This window comes from Tympanuchus pallidicinctus, unplaced genomic scaffold, assembly GCF_026119805.1.
Source record: "Tympanuchus pallidicinctus isolate F22 unplaced genomic scaffold, pur_lepc_1.0 scaffold4, whole genome shotgun sequence".
In the NCBI taxonomy this organism is placed as follows: domain Eukaryota; kingdom Metazoa; phylum Chordata; class Aves; order Galliformes; family Phasianidae; genus Tympanuchus; species Tympanuchus pallidicinctus.
The window spans coordinates 22,463,221-22,478,620 of record NW_026294758.1 but is presented as its reverse complement, the minus strand read 5'-3'; the positions used below and the strand labels follow the sequence as shown (position 1 = coordinate 22,478,620).

General features: G+C 38.8%; 1 protein-coding gene across 2 annotated transcripts in view; it reads right to left on the bottom strand.

The window, feature by feature from the left end:
- Window positions 1–3,720: 3,720 nt before the first annotated feature.
- Window positions 3,721–15,400, bottom strand: part of ELL2 (elongation factor for RNA polymerase II 2) — a 47,565-nt gene continuing 35,885 nt past the window's right edge. For both annotated transcript variants that reach the window (XM_052701528.1, XM_052701530.1), the window contains 7 exons: window positions 15,219–15,343; window positions 14,819–14,912; window positions 12,873–13,434; window positions 10,631–10,700; window positions 6,454–6,625; window positions 5,384–5,428; window positions 3,721–5,254 (listed from right to left, as the gene is read on the bottom strand). In XM_052701528.1, the coding sequence (XP_052557488.1) occupies window positions 5,138–5,254; window positions 5,384–5,428; window positions 6,454–6,625; window positions 10,631–10,700; window positions 12,873–13,434; window positions 14,819–14,912; window positions 15,219–15,343 (1,185 nt within the window). In that variant the 3' untranslated portion in view covers window positions 3,721–5,137. The remainder of the gene's footprint in view (window positions 5,255–5,383; window positions 5,429–6,453; window positions 6,626–10,630; window positions 10,701–12,872; window positions 13,435–14,818; window positions 14,913–15,218; window positions 15,344–15,400) is intronic.

Here is a 15,400-nt window from a genome sequence, read left to right as displayed (position 1 = left end):
CTGAAAGACTTATCCCGTGATCTGGACATTTACCTGGGAATGTCAGGGTGAAGATGAGAATATTAAGTTCCCAGCAGACTCATTCAGGATAAAGTTTGGAGTGATGGCATGCACATTACAAGCAATTACATTAGTTCTTTTAAGCATCCAGTCACATTCTGTTAATGTGAAAAAATAGCCAAGAGAGCCTGAGCCATGGGAACCTCATTATCTGTCAAGAGCAGAAAAACTCATGCTCATACATGAGAAAATTCTATAGACAAAAGTGTCTGTTTAGGTTTGTGCATGCTGTTTTTAGCATTTTTCCATAATGATCACAAGTGCCTTACAAACAAGCTGGTATTGTAACATCATAGTAATTTTCTGAGCAGTGTGCTGAGGTGGTTGGAGCACCAAAGCAAACCAGATCTAATGGAGGCTCTGCTTGTTGAGCTATCAGAAAATCCAGAGTGCTCAGTCCCAGGGTCCTGAGCATATCCTGGCCTTTGGAAGGACTGGGAAGTTCCTGTCCTGTTTAGTATCATGCATTAGCAGTATATAAAAGTTTGAAATTTTAATCATATCTAATCATAAGAAAACCTGCTGTGCCCAAGTTGGATGGGATCTGTAATGATCATTGCATCCAACTACCAACTCCACAGAGCACCATCCAACATCCAAACCCTGTGTCAAGGATATTCTCCATATGTTCCTTGAACTCCCACCGCCCTGTGCATCCCGTTCCGTGCCCACCGCCCTCTGGTGCAGCCCCTTTCCCTGACCCCCACCCGCCCTCCCCTGACGCAGCTCCACGCCGTTCCCTCGGCCCTGTCGCTGTCACACACAGCAGAGCTCAGCGCTGCCCTCCGCTCCCTGGGAGGAGCTGCAGCCGCCATGAGGGCTCCCCTCAGCTCCTCTGCTCTGTGCTGAGCAAACACAGGGACCCTCAGCTGCTCCTCTTACATCTTGCCCTCAAAACCTTTCACCATCTCTGTATCCCTTGAAATCCTCCTGCATGCACTTCTGTGCATGACTACATCTGTATGTGCCATCAGTTGTAAGATTTTAGACGTGGCAAATTTAACTTACCGGGCCAGTAATATTTAAAAGTGAAAGCCTCAAAAGTGTTTTGGTTCTAGGATTTCAAAGACAGTTTGTGGTTTCAGCAGTGGCATGTGTATGACTTTGGTTTTAGTTTGGCATTAAGGAATTTAGGCCTGAACGGCAGCTAGAAATGCACATGGCTATCAAATATGTGGAATTTTCACATCCTAAAAAAAGGTTAAGAAAGCAGTGAAACATGAAGCAAAATAATTACCAGCTTGTAAAATTTTTATCTATGGCTCAGTTCTGCAACCAACAATTAACTGTTCAGAATGATGCAGCCATCTTGTACCAATAGCTACTGACCAACAGACAAGCACGTTCTATCACAGAAAATGCTACAGTTAGCTCACAAAATTAGTGAGACTCTTGTGAGTACTGCCACCTCCTCCCCTGTCCCTAGCATATATGCACCGGCTGGGGAAAGCCCCATGATCTTCACCATCTTCTTAAGCACCTGACTGTGCTCAATATCAAAGTGTTTTGCCAGAACCCTTTGCTGTGAATGTAAAATAGAAGTAGACAGGAACTTCAGGCTCAGAAGGGTAGGAAAAAGAGCCACTGCAAATTGGCATGTGAACATTTCGCTTCTTTGGGTTAGGGACTGTGCTAAGCATGGGTCATTCTCCAGCCAAGGACAGCCTGCAGCCTGGTGCTCCACGAAGGTGCAGCAATGCCTCTCCTGCTCTCCGACCTTGTTCTGTGAATGGTGCTCACTTCCCTGCCCTGCCCACATTCCCAAGCAGTGCCACTGACAGGCAAGGACAGCCCCACACCTCAGGGTTGCAAAGTGAACATTTTATTGAACTCAAGTTGATGCAGAACAGAAGGGCAACAATGGCTCAAATGTTCATTGACAGAATGCCCCAAGATGTTTCACGCACAGAATTTAAATACAGTTTGCATGGAAACAATTGAAAAAAGTTTTACAGTACTCTGAATCAAAAGGGAAGTCACAGCCCTGTTGTAAGCCTTCATGATGCTGCCCTCCCTTAAACAATTCCATATCCTTCCCCAGAAGAAGGCTACAGAACTTCTGGCCATATCCCTTTCCCTTCAGGTATACAGAGCAGAGCAAAACTTCTGAGAAGAATCGCAGTTTAAAGTAGCCATAAGTCTTCACATGAATCACCATTAACATATCCAGAAAGACTGGTTGTAACAACACTGTTTAAGGAAAGCTAACAAATGAACAAGATTACGATATCAACACTTTAATCCAAGTTGTTTAAAACTAATTGAAGCAACTTTGCTTCCAATACTTACACACGTTTTACAAAACGCTTTCAAATATTTCTACTTTTTGATTAGTGACAAGATCAAATGAAGACTTAGAAGCAGTCAGCAGTGATCTGCTTCCTATGATGGTTTAGAGCATAGCTACTATTTCAAAAAAGTTTTCTTTGGGCATCGTTTTCCCCCTACAAACCATAACATGGGAAACCAGTCCTCATAACTTGTGATTTTTTTTTCCAGACAGCTGGAGAGGGCTGATGCCCCCTCATGTCTCGATGTTGTTTGAAACCGCAGTGAGATCCAGCTTCCTTTCAGGAGAAGGAGCATCTGCTCCTCTCCATCAGTCATTTGCTCCAGACCTGTTGTAGTGTATCCCCAGCCAACATGCCGCCATCTGCAGTGCTTGCTCCTCTGAGCAAGCAGGACACTTGTATGGGGCAGGGCAATAAAGTCACAGGCCTAGAGTCAGTGGGTTCTTCCACATCTGCCAAACAGGAATGGCAGCTCAAGGGCAACAAGAGATACGTATTGCAAAATAGTGCCGTAAATTTACAGAGGCTGTTTGGTGTACTTGCAAGGCTTAAGAAATGCTTGATGCAAATGAGCAAAACCTTCAATTAAGGTCTTTACAGTAGCTTGTCAGATCTCATGGTGATGCACAGTGGTGGACCTCTCAAGTAGCATTAACCTCCAGCTGCAACAGATACACAGGTAGTAAACCAGAAGATGCATGCAAATACGAGTCAATCTTTTCACATAACAGGAGGAGAAAAATTTGTTAACTACACTAACCTCATTTTACATAGTGGTAGTACAACAAATACTAACAACACATTAGGACAGCTGTATACCAGTACTGAATGTCTCACAACAGCAGCTGAAGTAAGATCTGTACAAACAGTTTAGATGAAGAGCACTGCACTGCCAAAACACTGTAAGAAGCTTTCCATTGTTTCAATCTGAGAAGACACTTTGTTGAAAGCTGGGTTGAAATCCAGCTATCCAGTGCAGACGCAGCACAGACAAAAGCTCCTGCACTTAGACCTAGGCACTGCTGTCCGTGTGCCTCAGTGTTTGAGTCCAGATGAATGCTGCTCTTACCGTTAAGCAAGAGGTCATCCCTTCACATTGCCGTTTGAAATGTGGAGGTTAAGCCAAGGGATCCAGAATCAGCTTGGCCTCAAATATGTCATACAAGTCATGCAACAGAAAGAAATGCCTCTGCGAGCTAGTTCATCTTCACGACTGCAAGATATCTGAACCCACAAATTCAAGGCAAAAATTCAAATTCCCATTTACTTGAATGCATATTTTCAGACATTTTCTGGTTTACAATGATATACAACAGTTTAGATTAGTTTTTCTTTGTTGTTGTTTTTTGTTGGTATTTTTTTGTTGGCATTTTTCTGTGGGTTTTGTTTGTTTTGTTTTTGTTGTCTTTTTTTTTTTTTTTCCTAATGCTGGAGATAAAGTTTATTAGAGATACTACCACTATTTTGGCAAACATTCCAAAATCATATTTGTAAACATAGTGCTTCCCTTTTCAATTGGCTGTATTTTGAAAAGACAAACGTAAGACGAAGTAAGATTTTGCTCTATTCCGACCAGATAACCCGTGTTTTCACATGACAAAGCAAGCAATGATTTAAATCAAAATAAAATAAAAACTGCATGAAATGAAAATTTGTGCTGTTTTGTGATCACAGTATTTCATAGTTAAATACATCTGTTCTTTGTTATATTCCTGGCACCCAGGACAGAAATCTTTAAATATACATTTCATGTAGGCAATAGCTTCTTTGCATAACTCTCTTCAAAAAATACTTTATAGCAGTATATAAATAGGTAGCCTACATGTTTAGTTTTATAATCTTGCCCAAAAACTATATATCTGTTTAATTTTTTGTAAAGTATCAATTTTTTACCAACATTAATAAAGCTGACAAACTATTGAAATGGAAATGCTCTCATCTTCCACAATAGAAGTAGCAATTTTATAGGAAAAAATTCTAGAGGAACACTCGTCAGTTGTTTTAACCTGAGCGATGTCTGGCCTACTTAGAGTAGTTGGAGTAGCAGCTTTTTTTTTTCTTTTTTTTCCCCTCCTCATCATGCATGCTCACACCCACACATTTTTGCATACACACAGAACAGGCACACACTTTCAGACACCGGTAGGCCATGTAGTGCTTCCCAGGTGTTTCAGCAGGCGGGAAGCAGTGTAGCTAATAATTTAACTACACTAAATACACACAAGCAAACACCTTAAGGCAACCATTGCGATGGGGGGTTTAAGTTGCAGTGATGAGTTTCTCTAGTAACAAAGACGGGCTGTATATAGACTTATATACAACACCTTTTTAACCCTCCAAAACAATGTTTTTGTTTTTTGTTTTTTTTTCTTTTTGTGGTTTTTTTTTGTGCAAATTTCTAAACCTTCTACCATTTAAGGCAAAGAGTTTGCATTAACAAGAAAGGTCAGAAAAATAGCCTTATATTTATCCAAAAGTATTTCAGTTCGCTACACTATTTTCTTAAAATGTGCACAACTTCACAGTAGATGTACTGGGTCCCAGCACCTACTGATAAAATGATTTAAATGGACAAACATAAGTCTTGAAGAAAAAAAGGGACCAGAGAAAGCAGCTTCAAATATGCATATAAACAACATCAACAACAGAAGTAGTCAACTCAAGTAAACTAATACTGAAAAACTTTTGTAATGCAAAAGTTCAATCTTAGAATCTTAGAGCAACTCATATGGAATTTTAAATAAATAAGTTTCCATTCATTCACATATGCTGGTCTGAGCAGGAGACTAGTGCCGTAACTCTGATTGCTGTTGGTCAAATTCACTTATAAGTCTTTTAATGTGAGACAGCTTGTTATGGAGATATTCACATCTGTGTTTCTCTTCACGATAGTTGGGACTAGACTGTAAAGATAAAAAGAAAATTAGGGCATGAAAATATCTGAAGTTTAGTATTTCCTGCCCTTTGCTTAAGAATGGCCATCAGCCCATTCCAACAGTCTATAACTCCCACAGACCTGGTGCTACACATACCTGTTGTATCTTTCGATACTCTTCTAGGACTTCCTCATGAAGCATCTTAACAAAAAAAAAAATTGAAATATGAAAGCAATATGAAGAACATTTCATTACTACTAGAAAATACAACCAAATAGAGCATTAAAATGAAGTTTTACTCAAGATATTTTCTTATCCAAGAGTCATCACTGTTCTGAGTCACAAAAAAACACAGACTAACAAACACAGAACACAGCCCAGATCTGCAATTAAATCTGTAAACAAGCAACAGGAAGAAAATGCGTTTGAAGATTCCCTTTGTGAAGTCATTCACGCCACTGTAAAATACTTGCTTTCACAGAGAGCACACTTGGGTGGAGTCTTCAAATAAGGGCTAAATGACTTGTTGCATGGTTCTGTGAAGCCACAGAAGTCAAGAGTTAGCCAATGTAGGGTCAGACCACGTACATGAGTTCTGTAAAGCTTCTCTCCTTTGTTTGATTGAGCAGTACTAGGGATTTTAAAATACTCCCTGCGCTCACAAATACATTTGCAATCTGCTCAGAAACTTATAAAAGCTAGCCAGATGCTACCAAACATCCTCAGCACACACAGAGAATTTAAGAATTCCAGTACTGAGCATTTGGAATTTGCATGTCCAAATAATGTCATCCCAGGCTTGAAAGCTGGAATGCAAAGTTTTTAATACCCTTCTTTGCTAAAATTTACAGTTAGAAGCCAAATAAGTTTGTGACTGCACATCTTGTTAAGTATACAAAATAAACTTGTCCCCTTTAAACAATGGGAAATAGCAGGTCAGCAAAGCCTGGGGATTATGGTCCTTTGGTTCTTCTCCTTTCTCATCGGTGCAGCAGTACTCTCTTACTTCACCAGGATGCTGTGAGGCAGTCAGTAAAACTACAGCCAATCTGATACCTCCTAACATACAACTAGTTACTTGGTATCCCTTGGACACTTTAAAATCATGTCAGTGTAATTTACCGGATTACAGAACTGAAGCATCTGCTTATTCTGAAAATACAGAATTCTGTAGGGTGTAAAAGATGGAAATAAGACACAGTCTTCATGGTTTTACTCTTCTTTACCTGATATTCCTTGGACCCTGGAGAAAGCTGTTTTCGCTGTTCATCAAGCTTCATGAATTTTCTGGTGATACTCTCCATTCGAGCATGCAAACTCCTGTATTCATCATACTCTGCATTGAAGTCATCCTTATAACGCTGGCGTTGCTCATATGAGACTATAGCTATGTATTTTCTAGTAGAAAACACAAATGCATATTCAATCTTATACAAAAGACACCTCATGGTATCGAACAGATGCAGTGAGGGAGCGGTTAACTGCTGAGCTCTGCCCTACCTTACCTCCTCTGCAAGGAAAATTTTGAAGGTTAGGAACTGATTACTTTGTCTTTATCCAGAGACATTAACATTCAGCAGGATATACTGTGAGCAACAAACTGATTATGTGACAAAAGCACCAAAAGATTCTCAAAACAGAAATTCAGCTTCAGAAAAGAGCAAGGTCTCATAGAGACATAAACAAAAGACTGGAACTAACATATGCCTGCCCCATGCTGGAAGCCCTGCTGAGCATGACAATGAGGGAAGTTGATTTGTGAACTCAGGATTGCTGTTATAATTTGACTAGTCATGTTTGAATACAAATGGAATGGAATAGTTCGGTTTGGAAAGGACCTCCAGAGATCATCTTGTCCAACTGCCTGACCACTTCAAGGCTAACCAGAAGTTAGAGCATGTTATTCTGGGTATTATCCAAATGCCTCAAACACTGTCAGGTATGGGACCACCTCTCTGGGAAGCCTGTTACAGAGTTTGACCAGCCCCTTGGTAATGTCCTAACATCCAGTCTGAATCTTTCCTTGGCATCTTTGTGCCATTTCCATCAGATACCAGGAACACAGCCCAATGCCTCCCTCTGCTTCCCTTCCTCAGAGAGTGGCAGAGAGCGATGACATTACCTTCCAGCCCTCTATGGACTAGACAACCGAATTGCCCTCAATCTCTTCCCACAAGATATGCCTTCCACTCCTGGTAGCAGCTTTGTTGTCCTCCTCTGAATGTTTCTGAGGATCTTAACATCCTTTTTAGATTGTGGAGCCAAGAACTGCAAACAGCATCAAGATGAGGCTGCTCCAGTGCTAAGGCTCTCCTGTTACTTGTATCCCAGACTGTCCCAGACAAGGTGAGGAGCCTGGTATTTTCCTTTGTTGAACTTCACACCACTGATGACTGTAGTCCATTCCCTACAACCTTTTGAGCTCTCCTATTGAGACAGTTCATCACTCAGTGTGGTGTGAACCTGCTTATCTCACAGATCGACTGCTCCAAAGGCCTTACTTGAAATATAGAAAGATTACATCCACTGCCTTCTCTCCACTCATGAGGCAGGTGACCTTATTAGAGAAGGAGATGAAATTGTTACGGCAGGACTGTCCCTTCATGAGTCCACACTGACTGTGACTGATAATAGCTTCGTTCATTAACTGACTTCCTGTATCCCCTAGGACAATCTTCTCTGTAACTTTTCCAGGGACTGAGGTTAGATTTACAGGTCTGTAGTTTCCTATGCCCTTTTTGTAGATTGCTGTAATGCTGGCTAGTCTCCAAGTTCAGGCTAGTCAGCAGAGACCTCCCCAGACTCTCACAATCTTCAGAAGATGGTTGAGAGAAGCGCAGCACTAATGTTTGTAAGTCCTTCAGCACTCTGAAGGTGAATCTCACCAGGTCCATGGATTTATGAACACTGAGCTGCTGCAACTGTACAATATTAGGGACCATGGATGGAAAGTCATTGACTCTCCAGTCATGGTCCTCCATGTCAGAGGATCAGGCAGACAAAGATCTGCCATTACTAAAAATTGAGGCAAAAAGGTCATTAAATGCTTCCACCTTTTCTTAAGCCCTTTTGTTGATGACTTGTTGGTCACCTGTATCAACTATCAGTACAGTGTTTTCCTTTGATCCCCCTTTGCTATTGACATACTTGAAAAAGCCCTTTTTGTTGTCCAGCATCAATTCAAATTGAGCTTTTGCTTTCCCTGTTTTATCCCAGTTGTAGATGTAACTGAAGCTGTGTACTCTCCCCATAAATCCTGACTTTGCTGCTTGAGATTCTATGTTTTCTGCCCTAATTCTATGAGGGCTTCTCTGTTTAGCCAGGCCTGTCTTCCACTTTGTTTGCTTGCCTTGCAGCAGAATGGAATTGAGTTATCCTGGACTTTCAAGAGTTGATTCCAGGAAAGTGACCAGCACTCTTGGAGAGACTCTACAGAGAAAATTACTACAGGACACTGCTAACTAGCTGCCTGAGTAGCATCAGGTTTTCTTTCTTAAAATAGAGAGTGTTAACCTTTTTCTCCTTACGCCAAAAATTATGAAGTCAACTATTCCATGATCACTATGTCAAAGACAGCTCCCTATAGTCACCTCTCTCTGGTCTCAACCAACAAATCCAGGAGGTTGCCCTTCCAAGTTTACTCACTAAATATTTGTGATAGGAAATTATCTTCAACATGCTTTAGTATTATACTAATGAACTGTGTAGTTCTTGGAGGCAGAAAAAAGAGCTAAAATAAACTATCAAAATCCTTTAAACTGGATCAACCTGCAAGTTTGGTCAAGGATTCAGTCTTTTCCTCAAGACAAAGCAGATGCCTGAAGCAACTCTATGTAAGTTATTTCCAGTAAGCTGTAGCTAACAGGTAGATTATCTGTACAACTATTTGAAAGGTTGCTCCTTTCATGAAGAATTCTCCACTGAAGTGTTTACACCCAATCAGAACTCAAACAACTTGACGAAATCTTACACTATTTTTTCCCCTTTTTAGCAAAGCTTAAAGGCACCCAACTGAAATATCAGACTACATAACAGAGTTGTATATCTCTCTATGTGAAGACAAAAGATTTCAAGACATCTTAGAAAGCTCAGTATCATTGCCTTCAGAGTACATGGGAAGCAGATGTCAAAGAGCTGAATCTGTTTTAACCCAGGAAAGGTTTGGAATTAAACACAGGTTTGAACTCTCAGCCCAACGCTTCAAGCACTAAACTGTAGCTCTGCAAAACAGATTTACTCTGTCTACTTACATCATCTCACTGCAATAAATATGCAGAAGTATATACTTCTCTATTTTACAATATAAAGGATAATCCCTTCATTGAAAATTAATTTTATTATTCTTATAAAAAAAAACCTAAAAAATAAAATAATAATAATAATAATAATAATAAATAATTTTAAAAAAAAAAAAACAAGAAAAAAACAATCACAAAACCAAACATTTAGCAAACTATTGATTCTGCTATTATGCCATTTCAAATCTAGTTTCTTAACGCCTGTCTTACTGCAATGAAGTATGAAAAATTTCATTACATGGCAGGTAAATTTTAACCTTTGGGCATGTTAATGTGATGTGTGACTATCTGCGAAGAAGCTAAAATTAACCTTAACTGGGAATTCTTTCTTCGACTGCAAAGAGTGTAATACCCCAATCACTACAGATATGCAACATTTCATATACTAGTTCAGCACATTTGTACCTATTTCACAGCTATAATTAAGAATCTAAAATTAAAATTTGAATTGAAGTTTCTTTCTTATCTCTAGGTCTTCAGTCTATGATTCTGTTGTTAAATTGGTTGTTTTGCTGTAGCTTCCAATTATCAGAGGTCATTTACATAATCTTTAGAAATAACTTTGGTGGTTAACTCCTGCTAGTTCATATATACACACTTTGTAATGCTGGACTTTAAATTTTGCTAATTTTCCTTCACCACCTTCCCAACATAGATGTACTAACAAGATCTTCATTCAAACTTTGCATACTCAGTACTTTGGCGTTCAGCTCTCCTTTTGTCTAAAAAGAAAGCAGCACACACTCTAATGCCTTTTTATTTTGGTCTTCAAGAAGAATGACATTAAATGTGTTTTTTTTTTCTTTTTCAATCTGCCAAAGCATACTAAAAATTGTTTTTAACATTTTTTTCTCTCTCAAAATAATTAAAGGACAAGTTCAGATTTCAAAACTTAACTTAAATAAGGCAACCAGTTAACTTAAAATGTAGTTTTAGAGTGATGGCAAGCTCCTTTATAGGAAACTGCCATTATAAATGAATTTGTTGTTATTCTCCAACTACATTTTGGTAGTTTTTTCAATTTTGTAACTAAAGTAGACTTTGTATGGGTGATTTTTCAATCGCTTCAATAAATAACAGGAGATTTAATTATCACTTTACTCACTTGAAGTAGTCTGGTAGTTCATTTGTTGATGAAGGAGAATCTGTGGAGGCAGCGCACGTTTTTTCAACTCCTACAGAAAAGCAGAAGTTTTGACACTTGTGATAAACAGATTTTTAATATAGCCGAACAATAAGAACCTAAGGGCTGGAAAAAATCCTATAGAGTTCTATTCTGACAGTAAATTACTGCAAACAAGCTTTGTATATTAACAAGGCTCATATGACCTTCTCCACAGTACACAGTACTGCAGTTCAAAAAGAGGGAACGGCTAGTTTATTTCTCAGGTTCAGCATGACCAAAGCATTAACCAGAGGTCAACTTTTATTAATTCAAGACATAACGTGGCATTTGCACAGCAATTCAAATTGAACTGCTTGAATAGCTGCACAATTAGATAGCTTGATTTATACCAGCATTCATGCTGCAGAGGACTACAATATGTACACTAGAAAGTTGAAGTTCTTTTTATGCCACATTTTTATCCTTCCTTCCCTGCCCTTTTTGGACATCCAAAGTTAGATTTAATTTCAGCACTCTTTTATGCAGGAAAGTCAAGACTGTTGTGTATGGTTACTGGCACTCAGGCTTCAGTAAACTGCAACAAAAAGATGTTCCTCACTAATGTAGCTATACCAAGTTTCCAAGTTATTTGCACTTGCAAATTGCCCTTTCGATGACATTATAAAAGCACCTCTATACCCTCTAATCAATTTAAAGAAATATTTCAAGACCCATCTACCTTTTTGATAAGTAAGAACAGCTGCTTTAAGGAAAATTAAGTTGTAACTGGAATTAGTGGTTTTTTTTCTTGTATCTTATCAAACCTCTGCCTTTTTTTTTCATTGGTGTTTGTTGGAAAGCTTAAAAAACAACAAAAAAAACCTCTCTAATAATAATAATTATCTTACACTGCCACTGTCGAAGCACATTATTTCTGCTAATGCTCAGCCACTTTTACAAATCTGTAAGCCACCTGAGCAAAGGCAGGGGAAAAGAGTTATTTTACGATGTTCTACAGATGATGATTACATTTAATGTTAAAATTATAATGCTGAAAGCAGGAAGCATAGTAAAAAAGTAGTACATAAGTCAGAACAATATCTGAGAGAAATGCAGCCAGTAATGTTAACAAACACTACTTCTGTGAAGAATTTTGCTTCAAGCATTTTACTTCCAAGAACTCAAACAATATTTGCTAAAATGGCTCAGCCCATTTAAAAGCTTCAATGTAGGGGTCAACATTAGAGTTACTACAGATTTTTTTTTCCCTAGCCATTTGGAGTTATATTGCTGGAATCTGGAGAAAAGTGCTCACATGTTGATGAAGTCAAAATATGTTCAAGGTAATTTCACACCACATGTGGACATGAAGCAGTATAACAAGGGCCTGTGGGAAAACATCATCTCAAAGCACTTTTTCTATGTGCAGAAAAATACTTCAAAGGGGCACCTTGCATGCTCTATACCTTCAAGCTGTGACAGCTAAGGGTCAACCTGACTTCTAGCCTGCTTTAGTAGTGAGTTCTGTGGCTGTTAAAGCCAAAACTCAAGAAAACTGTATGTCAGGTTATGTACGTTTTAGATTTTCCATGAAAATGCAGATTGCCATGAAACTTGTATTTCAATGCATGATCACATACATTTATGTCTGAACTGTGTGTTTCAGTAAACTACCATGATGCCCCTGTATGTCAAACTTTTCTAATTTCTAATTCTATTAATGTGCAGGTTTTAAAAACAGTTGATTAAAAAACATGCAGTAAACTTCAATAAACTTTCAGTTTAATGTAAGTCAAATAAAAAAACAAATCCATTACCTGTTTTTTTTCTAGCACCTATGCTTTCCTTTTAAAGATTTACTTTTCAATAGACACCCATGGAATATTTCCTTGTTCTAATGATTTCAGTACTGCAGAGAGAAAATTCTTTAAAATGTACCCAATTTTAGATAATGCTCTAGCAAAAAAAGTTCAGCCTCTGCTTGTTTGGTAGGCTTCGTTTATTTTGTTTTATTTTATTTAGCTAGTTTCATAAAGAAGAAGCTGGTAACTAAAATATAATGAGAGAGGATACAACAAATTATTTCCTAATCCTTCGTTATCATAAAGTAAGAGATAATGGTAAAGAACTTAAAATACAGCAGGGGAAAAAGTAGATTATTCATGCTTCTAGTCTTTGTTCTTCTAGTGTCTTTTCAGAAGGCCTATTCATGCAATAGTTATGAGAAGCAGCATTTTAATACCTTCATCTGACTCCAAACCAGAGGGGCTTTTCATCATGGCAGTCTCCTCTTTTCTAAGGTCCGTTTTGCTTTCAAGTAGTCCTTCATCTTTCTGCTCTCTTGTAGTGTCCTGCTTTTTGATTTGGTCCTTCTCCTTATGCTTTTTGGCCTTCTTCATGGACTTCTTGCACAACACATCTTCTTCACCTGCAAATGTGGGATGTTCCAATTTACCAGCGGCAGGCGCTGGGGTTTCCAAAGGAGTCCGAGAGGTATATTTTTCTTGCTGGTGCTTGAAGACACTACTGCCACTTTGGCTGATGCTATCTACAGGCAGATCTTGCATCCCACGCCCCTCAGGTGTGCTGGGGGAGATTGAGCTGGCAGTCTGGGGCGGATTGGAGGCAGGCAGGTGGGCGGCAGGCAAGGATGGTGGGGCAGGTGCTGCAGTGGCAAGGGTTGCCTTCTTGCTGGGGGCAGGTGGGGGTCCACTCAAGGACGGCTGGACTCGACTGTTGAGGTGGGAGATCCTCGGCTTCTTGTTCATCAGGGGATCAATGAAGTTGAAATCCAAGAGCCGTTTCTGCAAAACGAAATGGAGTAGTAGCGTTCATTTCAATGAAGAACACCTACGAACAAGCAGCTGTTGAACACAGATCTACCAACTAAAGAGGAGACAACAAAGAACATGTTGAAAAAACAGTTCTGCTGCAGCTGCCCCTCCAGCTATTTTGTCCAGTTGAAACATAGGTTCATGCTTTCCTCAACAAGCCTGTTGTGCTTTTTCTTGGTTTACAAGGTGGCACCATTTTTAAACTAAGCACTGGGCACAGTTCTGTGCCATCTAGTTGTAACACATAGAGGTCCACAGCACACACACTATGATGCTGTTTGACAGGATGAAAATAAGGGAAGAATAGGTGTGCCCGTCGTCCACTTTTAAACTCATGTATCTTAACAGTGTGAGACGCCAAGTACTTTACAATTTGTCATTACACACAAGCTCTGGTGTACCTAAATGTCTTCAAATTTCAGTTGTTATGAAAATACAGTTTCAAAGAAAGTGTCGTACTTTTCCTTAAAGGAATGCATTTCATATGGATTTTTTCAAGCCACTTCTGAAGAGTTTGTATTGCACTTTTTTATTGATAGCAAAGCAGGACGCAAGTATCTTAAGTTTGAAAAGGTTGGAAGAAGCCTGGACCCACTGATCCAGATCTCCCTTTTACCCTCCATCATACTGGGTAGCAAGAAAAAATATATACCGCCACACAGCAGATTGCAACTGTAATTTCTGCTTATTCTAGCTTTTCCTAAGCATTATACTTAAACAGCAACATAATTATGTTTGTGCATCTTTGATCATTTTAACTACCACACCACAAAGAAACTTGAATACATGCAATCATACAACAAAAAATATCTATACATTTATAGTTTTCAAAATGCCTTCCTACACACCAAGATGAACAAATCAAGGGGCAATACAAAACAACTTTAAGATTTTAATCAGAAAGTACATGATAATAATGGACAGCCAACAAGTTTAGCCTCTACAGATGAGCTATCTCTTGCAAGGGTCAGTGTGCTATTGATAGACAGGTGCTATGCTAACATCTCAGCTCTTCAAACACTACAGGGATAGTCTCTGACCAGTCTAGACGTATTTACAAGAGAGCAAGTACACAGGAATTCTGTCTTTCCAAAGATTCCGAACATTCTGAAACACGGAAGACTAAACATGGCAGCTTTTAGGCTATGTTATCATTAAGTCTTAAGGTCTTTGACAGTGCAACCATCTCAAAAAATAAAACCAAAAAAGCCCATAAGTATCCATCTAGAAGTAAATGCTTTAGTTTTTCATACGGCAAAGATAATACGAGTGCTCTGTATTATAGATTTTATTCCAATATAAAGCAAGTTAAACCTTGGTACATTATAAATAATTTTTAAAAGCCACAAAATACCTGGGAAGGAGAAGCTGATGCAGCATCTTTACTAGAAGTTACAGGAGATCCCAAATGACTGGTGCTGGTGGTACTCTGAGATGAATTTACTTTTCTGTAAGGATTACCCACATTTCAGGTTACAAGGCAAAAGTATCCATGTCATAGTCCTTTTATTATTGGCAAAACACACAGTTTCTAAAACTGTTATTTTCTTTCTTCTACAGCATGAGACCAACCTGCTTTGTTTTTGTTGCCCTCTTTTTTGAAGTTTTAATTTAAAAAATTTAAAAATAAAAGTTTTGTTACTAGCATACATTAGCCATATTATATGTTTTATATGTGGCCCATGACAATTCCTCTTTACTTAATGCAATCCAAGAAGTCTAACTAGATCTCCACATGAGAGAACTGAACTTACCTAGAAAGTATTAACTCCAATGTCTGTTTATCAACTTCATTGTATCCAGGCCAGTCTTTCTGAATGTCTTTAAATAAATAATCCTTCAGAGTATAAGAATTATCCTTGGGATTCAAGTTGGCTACCTAGACATTTACAAAAGAGAAAAAAAAAAAGACATTTATACCTAAAGGTAAACCACA